Below are 18,387 nucleotides of genomic sequence, written 5' to 3' on the forward strand. Positions count from 1 at the left end.
CCGTTTGACTAATTAGTTCGCTACTATTTCATTGAGCAAGAATTAAGAATCAAATTCAGATAACTGTCATAATGTAAACCATGACTCGTTATAGAAGATACTAGAATTAGACACAGATATACAGTCAAATAGCTAACTGACGAGAATGTGGAAGATTTTCGAGATCTCTCTATATTTGGTTGATGGTCGACGTGTTGAGAGAAATGACAGGAGGGAGAGAGAAAGAGAAAAGAACGCTTATTAGTGATGTTCTTAAGCCCCGCGAACGGTACTAACCAGTTTGAGTTACTAAATACCATCTACTCAAAGCATCAACTTGATGAGAGAACTACTCCGAAGAATAGAACTATGGAAAACATAGCTTGATCTGGGGAAAAGAAGAGAAGCCAAATACCGAGATCAACATATTTTAATGGGGGGGGAACCGCGCCACATCTCTCACCTGCGCCTCATGCATCCCAGAGGTGTTTCTAGGCCCGTTTTCATAGCATAGCAATTCAAGCATTCTACACCTCTCTGAGAAACAGCATCTCTTTCCTATTCCGGTAGCTCCTGAGGTCGTAGGTGAATCATGATCCTGACAATGAGCGCTGTACCGGCGAAGAATAAGCCAGCAACCATATGAGTTAAATCTGATTGCAAAGTAGACACAGAGATACTAAAAAAAGGATCAGAGTCACCTTCCTTCTATCCCACTGCACCTACCTCGTTCAAAGCAAGAAAAAGCAGTATACTGCCGATCTCTGAACGAAATATCAAGTATTTGATTTGCGATATGCTTGGTTCATATAGATCACGGGATTGCTGGAAGCGGGTGCTGGTTGACATGGACGCCTTAGCTTTTGCGGGGCGTTCTTGGGTTGAGAGGCTAAACTCCATCCGGCCAGGCAGTGCGATCTCATGTTCCTAAGAATGACACGCATATACCACTAAACCCTTCCTGGGCATCTAGAGCGAAGTAAATCTGGATCTACTGTCGGGTGTTCAGTGAATCCAAGCCTGTAATCCAGTCCAGAGCAAAGCCTTATCAACTTTATCAAGGTTCTGTATTTACCTGGTACCCGATTGGGGTGGATGAAATACATGGACGAGATTTCTCTAAGCGAGTGGCTGTGAAAGGCATTCGAGCTAATTGTATTTGCCTAGCCAAAGAAAGTAGATAGGTTTTCCTCTATCATCACGTCCATCCAGCCAACAAAGGTCTGTTGTGATGAGATATCCGCGCGCATCCACACTCCCTCCACGATCTGTTTGGCGTGACCAACCGAATCTAGACCTACATAATCATGCAGGTCTTTTATCCTCTGCATAACAACAGACCTCCAATAGTTTATGCTTTCACTGTGGCTGAATAACGACATGATCCCCTGACTTTGGTCTTGACAGGTTAAAGGGAGCAAAGGCACATCAACTGGCCTTTCTGGGTCCGCTTGAAGAGCACTTCCCGCTATGATCAAGGGAAATATTTGGATTGCTTTTGTTCGTGACGTATGTGGGATAGTTGCAAGTAAAGTCAGGACACTTATTGCGAGAGTGACCAATATGTGCCTGAAATTGCCTTGAGGCCGAGAACCTTCTAAGCCAAGCAGAGCCGGGAACAAGCGATAAACTTCAAGGAGTATCGACAACTGATACACTTTACCAATCAATTGGAGGTGACTGGGTGGAGTAAGAGCATCGCCTGTATCCTGAATTTGATCTGCTGATAAGACCACAAAGGAGCGTGTGGAAACTTCGATCTTCCTCGCCTGGTCAAGAAGAGAGCGGTAAATCTCTCCCTCGTAGACAGGGGCACCAGAGAGTTGACCCAGTCGATTTAGAAGATGCATCTGCCTTGAAAATGTCCCCACTTGCGCCAAGTGGATAAAAAGCGGAGTGCTTATTCCGGTCAGGGGATGCGAGCGACGCCTCTCTACACAGCTCTGCGAATTCCAAACATCCCACATATAATCCACAGTGGCGAGATTCTGATCGATGTGAAATGATGCAAGGGACCCCCAGAAGGCTATCACTCCGACTAGAAACATAGTCTGTGGATGGCCAATGGCGAGACAGGTAGGCCCCGTGGCGCTGCTAGTGATCCATTTTTTGAAAAGTAACCGAGCACCTTGCAAATGAACAAGATCCAATATTGTTACATCGTGCCATGTCTAGTCTCTATTAGTGAAACCTCAGGTGGCCAGTAGACGAAGACTGTAACTTACAGAGGTCATACCGAGGATAATAGCAGACAGAATCAAACCAGCAGCACTAGAGTGCCTCAGTGCCGATATTTCGTTGTCGGTATCATTCGTAGCTTGTGAGATACCCCGAGCCAAATGTGAGATGGCCTGCGTTCGATACTCTAATGCGTATCTTGGCTGATGTTTTTCACGATGATACAGGTGGGCGGCAGACATAGCGAGCACAGAATTAAGGAGAGCCGGTGAGCGCGGTATGAGCTCTTGCACCAGTGATCGAAGGGGATTTTTAGCTGAGTCAAAGATTGATAGAATACCACAAACGCGAGAAAAGTAGTACCGTAGCAGTCTATCACTTTCTGGTTCTGTGGGGACGTATGGAGTGGGACATTTTGCTTCTTCTGGGTACGTCCTCTCACTCAACATGGCCCGAAAACCCGAAGGAACATCGAAAATAGTGTGTGTCACCAGAATTTTCTGGGCTGTTTTCGGCCCAGTCGCTTGTAGGGTCTCCGGTCATGGAGAAAAACGCTGGGATGGAGGTGTGGGCAGTCAAATTGGCGGAGGCAATCGCATGTTCCAACCGCATTGCCCCGTCTAGAAACCAGGACAAGTGAGTCTCAGTCGGTTCCCCTTCGCTTCGGGGAGTTTCGACTGGGAAGTGGACTTCATATTTATCAGACCATTTCAGCTGCCTATTATACCCAGGACATTGCTGTCCCCTTTTTTCACACCCCGAACACTGCGGTACCTTTTCGTCGCATTTGATATGCTTGAATTGGTCAGAAAACGTCGGGTTCTAGTCAAAGCTGGGGTGTCTCACTCGTGCTTTGCAATTCTGGCATCCAGCTTAGCTTATTGTCAGCACCATGCTCATGCCTTCGAATATAACGGATCTTACCGCGCGACTTTACTCGTCTACGAAGGCTCGCAATTTTGCCCAAGGGCATATCTGCATGGGTATTGATGGGATGTGAATTCATTCGGCGGGAATTCTTGACAGGATGTTGCAGCGCAGCGGAAGCCTTCGGTGCCTAGGTGCCCAGGTGCGGGGCCGCCTTCCCCGCCTTGTAGATAAGTCCGGGAGATTGATTCATTGATGTACATTCTTCTTATTGGACGCTGCGGCTATTTGTCCAACGAAGAAAGGTAAAGTTTCAATATTATCGACGAGAGAGCACCGCGGACATGTACGATGTTGTAAGATTGTAGAGAGACGAGGAGAAGAAGAACAAGAGGGAGAGAGAAGCTCTCGCCATCTGCGCTATCTACACCTTCGGGGAGCCTGACAAACCAGGCAAACACCAAACAAATAACTATGGATCAAAGATGCACCTCCCGTGTTTCAACCATCCTTGCTGCATCCGTCTCGGCTAAAACGGTGGCATATGAGCCAAAGGACATCTGAACCAGTCTCGCCGGCTTTGGGTCCCAGCAGAAGAACCGGCCCGTCGAGCGCATGTGTTTAAGATCAACAATGACAATTGACTCGACAGGCATGATATCTTCGGTCCAGAATAGCAAATACAACTTGTCATCCAACTTGAGCATCTTGCAAGGCTCTGTGTCTACAAGTCCCTTTTCCGTTCCGCTGAGGCAGTGCCAGCTAAATGTCCCCTGATTCAGGTACACATGCTCATACGCGTCACGGGGCGTGTATCGGTAGAGAATATGTTTGCCAATGAGGTCTGCCGTGGGTGCAAAAGGTGTGACGGTCGTGCGTCCCTCGATCGAGGCATCGGTGAACTTGGTCCAAGTCCGCTTCCGTCCATCCTCTCTGACATGGAACCCAGAAAGCCCGACGATCCCTTGCCCAGAGGTGAAATTGAACAATAGAGTGACTTGTTCTTCATAGTCGGGCTTGTAGAAGTCAATAAAGAATATGCCCGGCCGCACTTCGAAGGCTTTGTACTGCGCGGCTCCGCTTTGCTTGGTTTGCATTACTTCCCATCTCAAAGTTTGAGCATCGACAAAGTTGTGTGTGATGCATGTTCGGTCTGTATCCGCAAGTATGATGGCAAGGGAGTCCCCAGAAAGCTTGTGCGATCCAGCCATCAGGTGCTCGCGAAAGCCGACTGCAAGGGATTCCAGGTTCGGCCATTGAGAGATGGGGATGTAGCCCGGGGTCTTGTTCGCAGCAATTTCAGCCATGATCAGAAAATACTGAGGCCTCTGTTAGTCACCATCAGGGAGGAAAACTATGGAGTCTTTGTACCTGATTTCACTTTCTGGGCTCAGATGTGGGAAGAATCGGTGGATGCAAGACAACCCCGTAAGTTCATCGCTCGTGGTTTTATACCTAGGCATCCTTTCAAGGTCAATTAGAAAATACCAGCTACTCGAAGAAGCTGGAACCTGTTTGGTGATGGACAAAACGCTCGGCTCTGGTCCGAAGGCCCCACCTCGCACTTCATGTCCTAAAAGGGTTTAGGGCAAGTATAGTCCAACTCTGCGGTCTTGGATCGTCATGTATGAACACCTGGGCACGAGATGCGGCCAGTGGTATCCTTCTGAAAGTGGCGATAACTCGCGAAGCAACTCAACAAACACGTTCCCACCAGGACAGTGACTGAACACGAACTCTTCAACATCACCGAGGCTGGTGATTGGTATCTCCTGAGTCCTGAGGTCGCTCTTTCGGAAATTTCTCCTAGCATCTTTGCAACCTTCGCCAATCACGCCTTCGAGGGTACTCCTAGAAGTACAAGGCAAGGCTCTTGAATCTAGAAAGATCATGTTCAGTTTGGTGCGGAGAGAGGACTTCTGGTTGGTGAATGGAGTTTTCCAAATGACCTCACTCTTCGCGGAAGTTGAGAGGTGCTAGGGTACTAGGTAGACGTTTCATTTGTCCGAAGGTAGTTCACACAAGATCCATACATCTAAGATGTTATGTTCAATCATTCTAGATGACCCTCTATTGACTTTCCACTTCTTAAAGAGGTTCATTTATCCAATCACTAGAGTACACCACACCGCTGTTCCTGAAAAGCGCCGTCATAGGGCAACGGCGCTCAATCTCTGCAATAAATTGTTGGAATTGAGGGTTATTATTACCCCCTTCCAAGTTACTCTGCACCCGTGCTTTCAAAGTGACGCTCTTCCAGTTCGGATTTCCTTCCTTGCCCCACACAAACACTTCTGTGGGCAGATTTCCCTCTACCTCAACATTCCACTCGCCAATCGTGATACCAAGATCCTTTGCAACGAGAGACCCGGTAACCTGGTTGCAGGAGCTCAAGCTAGCCAGGGAATAGGCGATTGGGGAGGGATGAGACTCCTTCCCACCGAGAACGGTATAGGCATCGGTTGAGAATTGGAAGGGCTTGCCTGGGATGGAGACTTTTTGTACAAATCCGGTCCCTGTGGCGGACACTTGGACGGGGATGGTCTGGAGGCGAGAGGAAGAATTGGAGAACTGGCGCAGGCCGGAGGTTAACCTGGAAGGGCAAGATCGCCGGGTGTTCATGAGGGCTTTTTTCATTGACTGTGACCGAATGTAAAACATGCTGAAGTTTGTGTATAGTGGTCTGCTGGGGGCTTTTTCGGTTGAGGGGTTGGATCCCGAGGTCGTTCCACGGGGAGGATGAGATCGGCCTTGAAGGCTGAGCAAAGATGCTGACAGAGATGCTTTGAGAGAATCAGAATCAGAAAGGAGGTTGATCCCTTGAATATTCTCGCACTGAGATTAAATACCTCCACTGGGATCCCAAGGTCCCCAGAATATAGGCTCCTTGTTGATTGCCTGGCAGCTGGTGCTATAACCCGAAGGTCCTCAATGACTTTTGCTAGTGGAGTGAACATTACATATTGTAATGAGGAAACCGCGCCACATCTCATGTGCGCCAATGTGGCTAGTTTTGGCAGGTTTAGCTCGCGAGCGTGTAGTTTAGCAACTCAAGCATTCTTCACATCTCTGAAAAACAGCATCTATTTCCTATTCCGGCTGCACAGGGGGGCTGCTTAGCTCCCCATGATCCCCGTCGAGCACTGAGCACCCCCGTCGTCTTCTCTGCGATGTTAGACCGCCGGCGCGCTCTTCCCAGCAAAATTCCAAGTTCGTTTATGGTATCATTTTGTGAGGGATTGTGCAGGGCGAGATTGTAAACATGCTGGGCCATGGGAAAATGAACTAGTGTCCTATGCATCTGAAAACCTTGAGATACTGGAGGCCAGTCAGAAATTGTACACAAGTCCAAAATTCTACGAAAAACACTGTAATTCCAAGAGTTTTCCCTCGGGCTGAACTGCCCAGGCGTGGGAATTGAACATGTTAATGGGTACAAAAGGACCACTCTAGGTAGGTCTCTGTTGTTGTTGATCTTCAAAAGGCTGCCCAGTGTTGTAAGCTACGAAGGAAATAATTGCCAACGAGCTAAAGATTCCTCATGGATATATGCTGGCTGGTCAAATCGTTGGTATTGGAGACTGAAGAGCTCAACTTGAGACAATCAACACTATTCCAAGGTTCCTTTCTGCGTGCTTAACGTCAGATGCTCCAAGTCCAGAGGATTTATGTCAAAAACAAAAGATATAAGCAAAGTAAATACTTCTGGCCTAGCGGAGAAACACACACGGGACCACCATGGCAAGGATCAAGATATTCGGAAACAGCGCGGAATTTAGAATTTACATTGATCTTGCGGGAGCAACATCGGCTGGAGTCCAATCACGATCAACGGACCCGTGGACTTGTCCATCAAGCGGGTACCAAAGGGTATATGTATGTTGGAAACAACCTTGGAAGTGATCGGTCGAATACTCCTTCCTCAGAGGATGGAGCGGCTAGCCCCGAAAGCAAAACGTAGGTACCAGTCGCTGCTTACTCGTTGCGCATACCTATCTATTACCATAACTTCCAACCTTGGAAGGTTCTGCGGGTTCTGAATCACCATAGACTACCTACCTGGGCATTGTTTCTCTGTCCATGGGTCTGCCGACTTCCAAGGTTAGGTAGATTACTTAGAGAGTCTTGCATATAGGCTTTTCTCTCTTGTGGCTATTGTCAACTGAATTATGTACATCTCCCAAGGTCTTGCCCAGATGCATGAATGATCGCTAAGTACATATTAAGAATGATGTGCTGGGAAATTAACGGATCCACGGCTCGTGCGAGTAAAAGAGAGCTTCTTACTTCTCCTGTCCCTCTACCCCAAAACTACGTATATTTGTCACCCTCCGTTTTCAGCCTCCTCGATAATGGTGGAAAACTTGCTGAGGACTTGCTTCAAGGCGGGTCTTCGGATAGGTTTGCTGTTCAATAAAGTGTCAGTTGGTCCTTCAAGCTGGGAATGTCGACGAGAGCTACCTTATAAACATATCCATTCCACAATCCATGCAGTCTTTGATATTGCTTTCCTCGGCAAAGGCGCTGAGTGCCACAATAGGAGCAGAGTACCCCATCTGCCGGATAAGCCGAGTGCTCTCGAGTCCATCGAGTACAGGCATCTGGTGGTAATCAATAATTTGTGACATTTCCCCGGAAACGTGGGTTTACTTACCTGGATGTCCATGAATATCAGGTCAAAAACTTCGCCTTTTTCCATGTTTGACTTGACAGTATCATATGCCTCTTGGCCATCCTTGACAATTGTGACGTCGTAGACCTCCTCAAGGGCAAGCATTCTATCGATAATCAGATCATGGAATGCTAAGTCAAAGACCTCGAGGACTCACCGTCTGACAACTTCCTGATTAACGGTATTATCCTCAGCTACCAGAACACGGATCTTTTTTGAACCATCTCCCCTATCGATGGAACTATGGTTTGGTGATATATTGCCACTGGTGGGTGGAGGGGTCTTCGGAACAGTTGGCGCGAAGAATGGTTGGCTAAGGCCTACCAAACGAGGTTGGATCTCTGATTTCTCAAACCCCGGCGCATGGGTATCATTTCGTATTGAACCATGATTTGAGGGCGTGCGGACTGCATTGGAGAAATCCTCCAGCGAAAGAACGCTGGGGGTCCGTGATCCAGGGACGCTTCCGGTGCGCGGACTTGGGATCACTTCTCTCACATATCCCAGTGGGATTTTCAGAGTGAACAATGACCCTTCAGCTTCTTTGCTATCGAGCAAAATTACGCCTCCCATGATGTGAGACAATTGCGCACATATACTGAGACCCAGGCCAGTCCCGCCGTACTTGCGATTCAACCCCAAGTCCCCTTGTACAAAAGGGTCAAATATCCGCCTTTGTAAGTGGCTGGGTATGCCTGGTCCATTGTCTTCAACCTCAAATTGGAACATCATTTGCCGAAGGTTGGGCTTAGACGTCCTTTGGCCTTCGCCCTGGCCTTCACTCGCGCCTGCAGTGTTGCGGATGGACGAGCTTGCACTGGATACGGATTGGGAGCGCAGTTTAGAGGATCGTCCGGGCACATTCCTTAGAGGGGCAATGCCATCAATGCTCGAGACCTCGTCCACTAGGCGGATGCGAACCTCCACTTTCCCATTCTCTGGTGTAAATTTGAGACTGTTGCTAACCAAATTTATCAGCACCTGCAGGATGCGATGCTGGTCGCCCCACAGTATCATGTCTGCCAGTCGGGGTTGGGCTGGTGTCAGTTTGGGGTGATCTGACGCTCCCTCACGGCACACGGTGCCCTGGGGATCACTGTTGTCCCCGGAGACAAAATTCACACTGAAGTCAATATGTTTTTCGTTAACCTGGTTTTGGAAGATGATGGCCAGTTGTGACCGCACATCGGAAATCTTGAATTCCTTCTCCTCGATTTGAATCGCTTGGTCAATTTGATTCTTGCTGAACGTGAGCAAGTCGTTGAGGAGGTGTAGTAGAAGATCGCCAGACTGGTAAACCACTTGAAGCGACTTTTTGATTCGAGATAAGTCATCCTCCCCCATGCATACTGCACACATGCCCAGGATGCCATTCAGGGGGGTTTTCAGCTCATGGGAAATGTTGGCAATAAACAATGTTTTGCTCTCGTTGGCAGTTTCCGCCGCCGATTTGGCTTTTTCAAGCTCTCGGGTTCGCTCGACTACTCGCTCTTCTAGTCGTGCATACTGGATGGTCAGCTCGTCCGACATTGCGTTGTATGTTTTGGTCAACTCCGTCAATTCATCGGTGACGCAATGCTTGCGCTCTTTCACTCTCTCTGGAATTTGAAATCCGCGAGTAGGTCCAGAATGCCCGATGCTTGTCGAGCTATTTAGCCATCCTGAGGGTCGTCTTAGGCGTTTGACCCATGTCGCCGGAGACCCTTTCTCGTCCATGTGCTCCTCGATCCTCTCAACCGCCTCTCCTGGCTCACGTTCATCTCCAGTAACTCGAGACTGGGACGCAGGTGGGGCTTCAATTTCAGGTTCAACTGATTTCTGGGCTGCCGCTCGTAGCCTTCTGATCGGAGCAACAGCCCAATGTGTTAGCAGGGGAACAAGAATGATGATCGCGCCCGCTGTGCCGAAAACGCAGGCGATGATGATTTTCCGCAGTCGAGCCACTGGAGCAAAGGCTTCTGACTGAGATTCCTCGACAAGCAAAATCCACTGGACGAGAGAATTTTGTGGACGGACAGCGCCTACTGCAACCCGAATCCCCCGCTCATTGGTCGTGGACAGGTCGCTGATGGCTTTGCTTTCATCTGGGTACGACTCCAGCATCACTCGCAGGGCCAAAGGGTATGTGGAGAGTACAAATGGAGTATCGGTTGACATTCCCGCGTGTCGGCTGGCTTGAGTGGGCAAAGGCGTTGGCTCGAAAACATAATGGACCTGTGCTCCATGCAAAGCCTCGGTCTGGGCGCCAGATGTAGACGTGGCAGGTTGATCGGCCGAAGAAAAGACATTTGCCGATCGGTTGGGTCCTAAAAGAAGCACTTGGCCACTGTTTCCCAATCCATCTCGGGAGCTGATCACATTTTGGAGATTCGCGGCACTCGCAACCACACTGGACAATCGATTAGCCTCCACCACCTTTCCCCATTCATGCTGAAGTTGCAACTCACGTCATGAATCCCAGGATCTCGGTATTGGAGGTGTTGTTAACGATCGGTAAAGTCAAAGATACGAGTGAGAAGGATGAGTTGACTTTGAGCGGCCCTAGAAGCAGGGCCGATGCTAATCCAAATGTATAATCGGCGAACGCGTAGACCGTGGGGTTTGCACCTTTGCCCGTTGCGCGATACGTTAGGTTCGGGTACAAAGAGGGAGGGTAGCCCAGTCCAGGATGTCCCAGCTTCACGGAAGTCCCATTCGGATAGGTATAGGGAAGAGTGATGTCGGGAACTGTATCACTCGTCACATTTAGTAAACTCTCAACTCCTTCCTCGCCATTTTTGGAGTAGATGATAGCCTGGTAAAGACTGAGGTACCCCCTGCCCCCCAGCGCGGATTGGACATCTGCTATGGAATTCGTCCAGTTCTCGGCCGAGGAATTCCCAGCGTAGTAGCGTCTCAAGGCCGATTGAATTAAAATGCGTGTGGCGAATGTCTTACACGTTGTTTCCAGGAGATCCAGATTTGAGGCAATCTGGCTCGCCTTGATGGTTGCGACGAGCTCGAGGCCCTGCGACCTGGAAACACATTAGAAGTGATCGAGCGGCGATGAACGGACCACATACTCAACGCCGACTATGAAATCATACGTTGTAAACCACTACTCTCCCAGATTAGTGAACATCTCGATTCAACATGTGCTGGCACATTTACCGTTGCAATCGCCAGCACAGCAATCCCGGACACCGCGGTGAGTAACACGAGCAGCGCCAGCTGCACAGCAATAGGAATCCTCATCCGGTCATAGTCAAGCACGAGAGCCCGAGTTCTGTCGACAGGGTCGTTTGCAGGGAACAGGAAAATATTGCATTGATGAAAGTGTTGGAAGACCGGGCGGGGAGAAGTCAGGTCTAGACGGGACTAGACGCATCCAGTGGTTTTCCGGGGGACTGGGGGGAGGAAATGAAAAAAGGGCCATAGCTGGTCGCTTCTCATTCGCTGGACTGCTGTGTCCTAAAATTATCGAGTTGGTGAATAGGTTGGCTTTGCAACGGGGGCAAAAGTCGAGACAAAATTGCCGACCGTCATCCGCCATTGGACACTTTCCCCCTCTTACTTTTTCCCACTTCCAAGGCGGTTGTTAAATCACTTGACGAACTTGAAACAATGGACTATAAATTTACGGGCTTGCGATGAGTCCACGGGCTTGGAGAATAAACAGCTTTGCAACCTTGGCCCTTGGAGGGCATTCTGATCGAATATCACCCAGCCGTCTCGAGCGGAATTTTCATACAATCCAGGTACCTCGGCTCTTATCACATCATAAATACTTCAAACCAAGAGCTTACCAAAAGCAGACACAGCCAAATGGACCAAAGACGTTCGAAAGGGTGCCCTGCTTAGCTTGGCTTGTCAGTGGTGGTGGCATTGCTACTACTCTTCATGGTACCAGCTTGATTCTCACTGCTGACTGATTTTTGATCGGAGGTGACTTTGCGATAAACTATCCCCTCTAAGAAAGCCACCAAACTGGCCATGAAGAGACTGGTGGAGCTCATTTGAGGTTCTCAGTCTGCACTCTCATCCCATGCCGACGGATACCGCCCAGTTGGTGTAGGTTTGGTTCCTGGTATATCGCGCCAAGCGAGCAGAAAGCTGGAATAGCCCACCATTGCTGATGGCATTCTTTACGTTATACCCGGCCTGTCAGGGGAAGATTGGCTAGCGCAGGCCATCATCGCAAATCTCCATACCCCCCCCGGTGGGAATTGGGCATGGAAGACACCCTCCGCAAGGCTTGCCCAATAAGGAACTGGAGTATCCTGGAGGTAGCACAGCTCTGCAGCAGTCATTGCAGCATTACCCTTCGCCATCTGGTCGTCATTCCCGAGATACGCACCGTAGCTGGCGAGGAAGTAATCATTGTCTCTACACCACCGGTACACACCCTGGGTCACAGCTCGATTATTGGAAGTGTCTCCTGCATAATACCGAATCTTCAATCATGGTCTGGAGTAACGCACCGCCTTCTGACCACTTCTCGCTGAGGTGGCCGGGGATATGGCCGGTGTTGTTCGAGGTGTAGTTGGCGGCAGTGGCTGCCGCATCCTTGAGGGACTCTGTACATATCTTAGATGCTGTGCTTGCAGGTGTCATCTCAACATACCCTTCTTTATTCCAAGGTATCGACGGGAAAACCGCAAACAGACATGTACGATTCGTATAGTAGAAGAGAGACGGGGAGAAAAGAAGAGGGAGAGAGAAGCTCATTATCTAGGTCTATCTACACCTGGGAGGAACCTGGCAAACAGGACAAACACCGCCAAACACAAGGTCAATAGAGGCCACTGACCCTGCCAGGAGTGCCACATTTGTTGCCGAAAGCCTGTCTACAACCATCCTGATATCAGAAGTGCAATCCAAAAAGATATCCAGGCCAGTTCAATCTCGGTGTGCGAAGTCTGCGTTTCATTTGTATGAAGTTTCAACTGCACTTTTCAGAATAGCCAAAATTCATTCGGGGTCAGAGGGGCCAATCTGCGATGCAGTGTGATTCCAAGGTTGTTTTGTAAATACATCAATAGAAACAGTTCAGTCACCTTCAATGGATTCCCACTGTATCCCCAATCCCTAATTCTCTGTTCACGGCTTAGCCAAGATTTCCTTCACTCGACCAATCATGATTACCCGACGATTATTTGGAAGGACAGTTGAAGGATAGTGAAAAAAGACAGTGAAAGAGGTCCCGAAGCCCTAGAGGCGATGGATCATGATAGCTCTCTTCCGTTACCAATCGAAATATGAGATTAAGCCAATACATAACTACTCCTTTTTGTCAACAACTGTTATCGTCTTTTTGGCCGCGCCACTGAGGCCCTGTACGCAGTAATTATGTGTGGTCGTGAGCTCCGCCTATAGAGTAGGCCCTTTCGGGTCCAACCTTGGAACCTTGGGAATCGAGACTGAAACTCAGAAGTCTTTGTCAGCTATTAGTTTGGCTGCGTCTATCTTTGTCTCCACTCGCTTCAGCATTCATATCAAACGACCCCCAGCGCGGCTTAAGGGCAGACCTCGGGAGCGCCATGAACAATATTGGAAATACCGGACTATGGGAAATCTCACCTACCACACTATACCCCTAAACATTATTACATTGAATCCATCCATATACAGAACAATTGAATGGAAAAGACATTTGTGAGAGATTTCCACGGTACTATACGCTAAGCTCTGGAGCTATACATGCGGAGTAGGCGAGATCCACTTGGGCACTTGTTGAAAAGGAGGTAGGCAATAGATATTTGGAAAGATATCTTGAATGTACAATATATAGTATTCGGTCCGGCCGTTCAAGTTTGACTGCCACCGTAAGACTCACTTATGCAGGTTATAGACAATGAACAAAACGCTTCAGAAGTACAAAATGATTACTGAGTGTAGCTGCAGCCGTTGGGCTTGGCAGTCTCCTCAACACGGGCGGCAATGCCAACACAGTCCTTGTTACCAGCGGGGTTGGAGACACCAGCAGAGGCCCAGATGCTCCAGGCACCGTCAATGCTGTTGGGGCAGGCAATCAGGTCGCTACCTCCGAACTGGAGGTGGCCATCCTTCTGGGTCCAGCCCTTGCGCTCGGCGTTCTTGGGAGTGGGCTGAGCACCGGTAGTGTATCCAATCTTGCCCTGACCTGTGTACTAATTAGTTGGGTGTAACAAAAGACAATGGTATCAAGAGGGTGGAATCATACCCATGCCGGAACGGTCAACGTAGATTTCTTGGGGAGTGGCAGACTGGTCGTAGAGGTACAAAGCACCATCGTTGATGTAGAAGGTAGCCTGCTGCTCCTTGGGGTGAGCGCAGCTGGCACCCTGGTTGGGCAGACCGGCAAAGATGCTGCTCTTCGCGGCGTTGAAGGCAGAGTTTTGAACGCCGCTGCCGGAGTGAATGGCAATGACACCGAAGGTCTTGGACTGAGTGGAAGGGGCAGCGGAGGCAACGGCGCTGACACCGGCGGCGAGGGCGAGGTTCTTGAGCTGCATGTTTGCGGTCGAAGTTTGAACGAAGAGGAGAGTAGAAGAAGGTTAAGAGTGGTTTGAAAAGCCGGAGTGATGAGATGAGAAAAGTTTGATATCCAGAATTGACCGAGTATTTGCCTCTTCTTATACTTCGAATGTTACGGAGTACTCCGTGGGAACAATCAAGTTGGGGAGGACGGAAGATGGACGCCACTGCCGTGAGGCCAATGTCTCACTCCAAGCGACTATTCTTGTATAGTGTGCTATTCTCAGTGCCAAGCATCCGACTATCCCGCAAAATGATATCAGTATGCCCGCTTTTTATGGGGCAGATGCTATTAGACCCTTTTAATGGGGCGATTTGCTTTCTGATGACTGTTGCGGTTTTCAGCATCATTCAAGTCAGCCATTCTCTCGTCCATATCAACTCATTTTTTTTTTTCTTCTCCCACGTGTACACAGCCATTGGGCTTCGACTATTGGCTACATTAGGCTTGTAAATACTGAGCTCGACAAGATCTCATTGACCCTGCCAAGCACCCACTTTTTCTCTCTTGTGTTTCTCCGAACAAGACCCATGTGGTTTGAATCAAGGCCAATCACAACGGGTCGGCATCTCGATCGCCCCTTACTCCGTACTTGCACCTGCACCGGAGAAACATACTGTACATGAGAAGATTAATTCTGGCTGTTCTGGAATTTCGGGCTCGTTACTTGTTCAAGTTTGCCCCCGTGGAAATAACTGGGAAAAGTGCAGTAGGCATGTCTAAAAATAGGAGTGGCTCAGCCTTCCCCAGTGTTTGGGCACTTGTTCTCACCCTTTTCCTTTCAGATGATCGACCTCCTTCGACTTTTAAACTCGGGTGTGTATGTTTGTACATACAATTGGAACACTCGACCTGATAGATCTGGTTGGCAGTTATTGAAATGGTCATGTGCCAGTAAGTCCGAGTAGACTCGTACTCGTACTCGATTGCTGCAAAAAGAGACCCTTGCACCCTCTGAAAGGGGCAATGATAGTCATGCAGGATATCAAGTCGCTCTTTCGTGGGGACCTTTTATTGGTATCGACTTGATTGCCTCAAACTTGCAGGGGGACATGACTTTACCGTCTTTACCAAAGCAAAAGTCAAAGCTGCACACTCGTCCAGGGCTTCGTATGTTGCGTATGATATGATTCCCAAATTGCTAAATCACTTACTGCTTGTATGAAGTACTGGATACTCGTATGTGACAGCCCTGGAGGTTGCGGCTTTGTGGAGCTAATCTACTAACACTCGGCTACCACTCGGCTGAGTGGACGCCACTGCCGCGGCTCCATATGCGAAGAATCCAAATTGCACGTTTGGTCTTAATTAAGGTCTTCAATTTGACCACGTTTCCAGATGAGACACATGACGATAGTACACAATGTACCGTAGTGGACGTTGCAAGACCCCGACGATCAGGTCTTGGTTTGGGGCTTGTGCCCGTCAATAAAATACCTCAATGGGTACTTTTGTCGCAGCCAATACTTCCAACGCTGTGTACTCGGTCTAACGCTCGGCTTCCAACGTTCTCCTTTCTTTTGCATCGTCCTTGCACAATACCCGTGGGTCTTCAGGCACCTTGCCGAGTATAAATACACCATTCACTGCCCTGCCATCCGTTCATGTTACCTGGAAACCTTCCGTGTTTCCATGGCTGCACTCCGTCTCACACCTAAAGATGATGACTTGCAAATATGGCCTGCTCCAGGGCTGTTGTGTGGCACATGGTTGAAAGATCATACAAAGAGCGCGTTGGCCTAGGAGATTAAACGCCTGTTATTGCATGTTTTTCGATCCCCTGAGGGTTGATAAATACCGTGGTAAACCTTGGAAGGAACCCCAACTACCCATGAGCTTCACTGGACGACTTAGCTTGTCTGGGCTTGCTTCTGGTCTTCCGACATCTCAAGTTACCATCACAAAAGGCCGCGTTGGATACAGTAGCTGTGAGTGGTAGCAAATCAAAATAGGTGCCGCTGGTGTCTCGACCAAGCTCTTCCTCATCTGCAGACGGGCCATGTCCCGAGCTTCTCCCTCTGTGTACTCCGAACAGACTCATTATGTTGCAGAGATTCGATACAGCCCGCGAGCCATGTACGGGAGGACATTGATCATAAGGTATCGTGAATCGATTGGGATTACTATATATACAAAATTCGCCTCTTGCTCCACAGACTACCATGAAGATGCAAAGCAAACAACGCTGATGCCATGGGATATAAGCTAAAGTGACCGGACCAACCAGGGCTGACGGAAACGAAGCGATGCAAGCACCAGCTTGAACACGCTAAAATTTGGCTCAAAGGGGAGCCAATGATGATTGAACAATAAATCTTACTCAGGGGCCGCGCAGGAGAATACACCGCCGACCTCTCCGTTTGCGTATTTGATCATCTAATATCGTGTTAGTGACTGGTTGAGCATTCTCCCAGGAATTAGACTTACAATATCATCAACACTGGCGTAGGTACCGCCGACAAGGATCACCATGCCGATCACAAAGATCAATCCATTGACGAAGATCAAGGCCAGGTTCTTGGGTTCCTTCCAGTTGCCCTCACGGAGGAGCATGAACCACATCATTGCAGGGAAGTAGAAGGTAAACCCAGAAATAAAGAGAGAGGAAGAGATTGAAAGCAAGTCGTTGAAGAAAGGAATCACTTCAGCAATGATGAAAGCGACGATAGTGGCAGCAGTGATCACAGCTAACCAGGTAATCCATCCCATTTTGGTATTGATAAAGCGAATGGGAGAGTTGGCGAAGATGCGACCATGGATGAGACGACCAAACACGACTGTGTTGATAGAGCCACTGATAAAGATAACAGGTAGGGCAATACCGTATGCCACGCGGCTAAGTGTTGCGCCCGCGGATGTAAGCGCAGGGCTTGACACATCTTGGCCAACAAAGGCGTAAATAAGAGCTCCAGTCACAGTGTAGATGACAATTTCAGTGATACCGAGGGCCCAGATAGACTTGACAAAGTCACGCGGGGTATGCATCTCATCCATGAAAGAAAATTGGCACATAGCAAAGCTGTAGGCGAAAACGATGTTGGTCACGGCGATAAATGCCTCGGTGAAGGTCAGGCCATCCTTGGGCCACGCAGACCATTCCACAGCAGCAAGTCCTCCGGGCGCATCGGTGCTCCTCACGCCGGTTCCAATGATGGTGATACCGATGGCAATCACGATAGAGGCAAAATCGACGTAACCGAGAATAGCGACCTCGGTGAAACTAGGAGGAATCGCAAGCAAAAGCAGGATGATGGCTGATACGACAGCGAAGACGATCGAGCAGACATCACTCTTCGTGATATCCAAAAATGCAATCGTTCCAGTTAGACAGTGTGAAGCTGTGAGGAAGATGAGCTGAAGGCCGAGCATGGCATTGACCAGTTCATATCCAAAACGGCCACAGTGCAAGCGACGGCCCATCAGGCGACCCGCATCGGCATAGTTGGCGACCTCGGGGAAGGCGAGCTTGACCATTCCGACGATGTAACTGGTGTAGATGGCGATCAGACCGATGCCCACGCAACAGATCACACCCGCCACCATTCCCAATGTTGCGAAGGTGGAAGGAATCGACAGACTTCCGAGGGCAATAGCCTCCACAATGAGGACAATATAGAGTCGTTTCCATCCGAGACGGTTGAACTTCTGGATACCGTGGTCGTAGACGTTGCGCTCAGCGTCGGTCATCTCCCCCACCATGGTACCTTCGAACGGCGGTGGAGGAGCCAGATCGGCCTTTTCACTGTCGGGACCCATCACCTTGTCATGGTCGTTGGGAATGTTTTCGATACCCATGATGTTTGTTTTGAAGAGGGAAAAGTGAGGAGTAGGGACAAGAGAGGAACGCGGGTATAAGAAGGGAAAATTCTCGAACTACTGAAAGCGGCGCTATCGGGAGGCAAAATTGCGGGTTCCCTTGACTAAGATAATTTCGTTGATTCTGCTTGGCTGCTCCAACACGTGGAGTACGACGCTAATCCACTCGTATGATCGGCCATCCAACGAGGTCACCGCAAACCGGTTTCGGACCCAGTGCGAGTGGGTTGCAGCGGAGCGTTGGACGAAACCCAGCCCGCGCCCCGAGAATTTCTGGGATTCCCGTCTCGCAGGATGATAAGAAGGTTTGAGGGAGTTAGGTAAAAGAAATAGCACATTGGATGCTCCTCGAGCGAAGACCGCGCTGAGGACCACCGAG

At 49.2% G+C, this 18,387-nt stretch overlaps 6 protein-coding genes across 6 annotated transcripts; all 6 read right to left on the minus strand.

The window, feature by feature from the left end:
• Positions 1-2,171: 2,171 nt before the first annotated feature.
• N7506_010760 (molybdenum cofactor biosynthesis F family protein) lies at positions 2,172-4,331 on the minus strand (the record flags this gene model as incomplete). The annotated part of the gene is made up of 2 exons (XM_056960053.1): positions 2,172-2,594; positions 3,561-4,331. The coding sequence occupies 2 exons, from the start codon at positions 4,329-4,331 to the stop codon at positions 2,172-2,174; spliced, it is 1,194 nt and encodes a 397-aa protein (XP_056806208.1).
• Positions 4,332-5,112: 781 nt separating this feature from the next.
• On the minus strand, positions 5,113-5,646 carry N7506_010761 (OsmC family protein; the record flags this gene model as incomplete). Its single annotated transcript, XM_056960054.1, has 1 exon — positions 5,113-5,646. One exon carries the CDS (start codon positions 5,644-5,646, stop codon positions 5,113-5,115), a length of 534 nt encoding a protein of 177 aa, XP_056806209.1.
• A 1,702-nt stretch (positions 5,647-7,348) lies between these two features.
• Positions 7,349-10,930, minus strand: tcsB (putative sensor histidine kinase/response regulator TcsB/Sln1; the record flags this gene model as incomplete). The annotated part of the gene is made up of 7 exons (XM_056960055.1): positions 7,349-7,430; positions 7,486-7,625; positions 7,679-7,802; positions 7,854-10,085; positions 10,144-10,710; positions 10,759-10,793; positions 10,847-10,930. The coding sequence occupies 7 exons, from the start codon at positions 10,928-10,930 to the stop codon at positions 7,349-7,351; spliced, it is 3,264 nt and encodes a 1,087-aa protein (XP_056806210.1).
• A 783-nt stretch (positions 10,931-11,713) lies between these two features.
• N7506_010763 (Six-hairpin glycosidase) lies at positions 11,714-12,006 on the minus strand (the record flags this gene model as incomplete). Its single annotated transcript, XM_056960056.1, has 2 exons — positions 11,714-11,836; positions 11,887-12,006. The coding sequence occupies 2 exons, from the start codon at positions 12,004-12,006 to the stop codon at positions 11,714-11,716; spliced, it is 243 nt and encodes an 80-aa protein (XP_056806211.1).
• Positions 12,007-13,560: 1,554 nt separating this feature from the next.
• On the minus strand, positions 13,561-14,169 carry aspf34 (cell wall protein PhiA; the record flags this gene model as incomplete). Its single annotated transcript, XM_056960057.1, has 2 exons — positions 13,561-13,817; positions 13,878-14,169. The coding sequence occupies 2 exons, from the start codon at positions 14,167-14,169 to the stop codon at positions 13,561-13,563; spliced, it is 549 nt and encodes a 182-aa protein (XP_056806212.1).
• Positions 14,170-16,508: 2,339 nt separating this feature from the next.
• On the minus strand, positions 16,509-17,987 carry N7506_010765 (putative amino acid transporter; the record flags this gene model as incomplete). The annotated part of the gene is made up of 2 exons (XM_056960058.1): positions 16,509-16,568; positions 16,620-17,987. 2 exons carry the CDS (start codon positions 17,985-17,987, stop codon positions 16,509-16,511), a joined length of 1,428 nt encoding a protein of 475 aa, XP_056806213.1.
• Positions 17,988-18,387: the final 400 nt, after the last annotated feature.

The sequence above is a fragment of the Penicillium brevicompactum genome (assembly GCF_028827555.1).
Source record: "Penicillium brevicompactum strain IBT 35665 chromosome Unknown utg000007l_segment0_segment0, whole genome shotgun sequence".
Taxonomy (NCBI): domain Eukaryota; kingdom Fungi; phylum Ascomycota; class Eurotiomycetes; order Eurotiales; family Aspergillaceae; genus Penicillium; species Penicillium brevicompactum.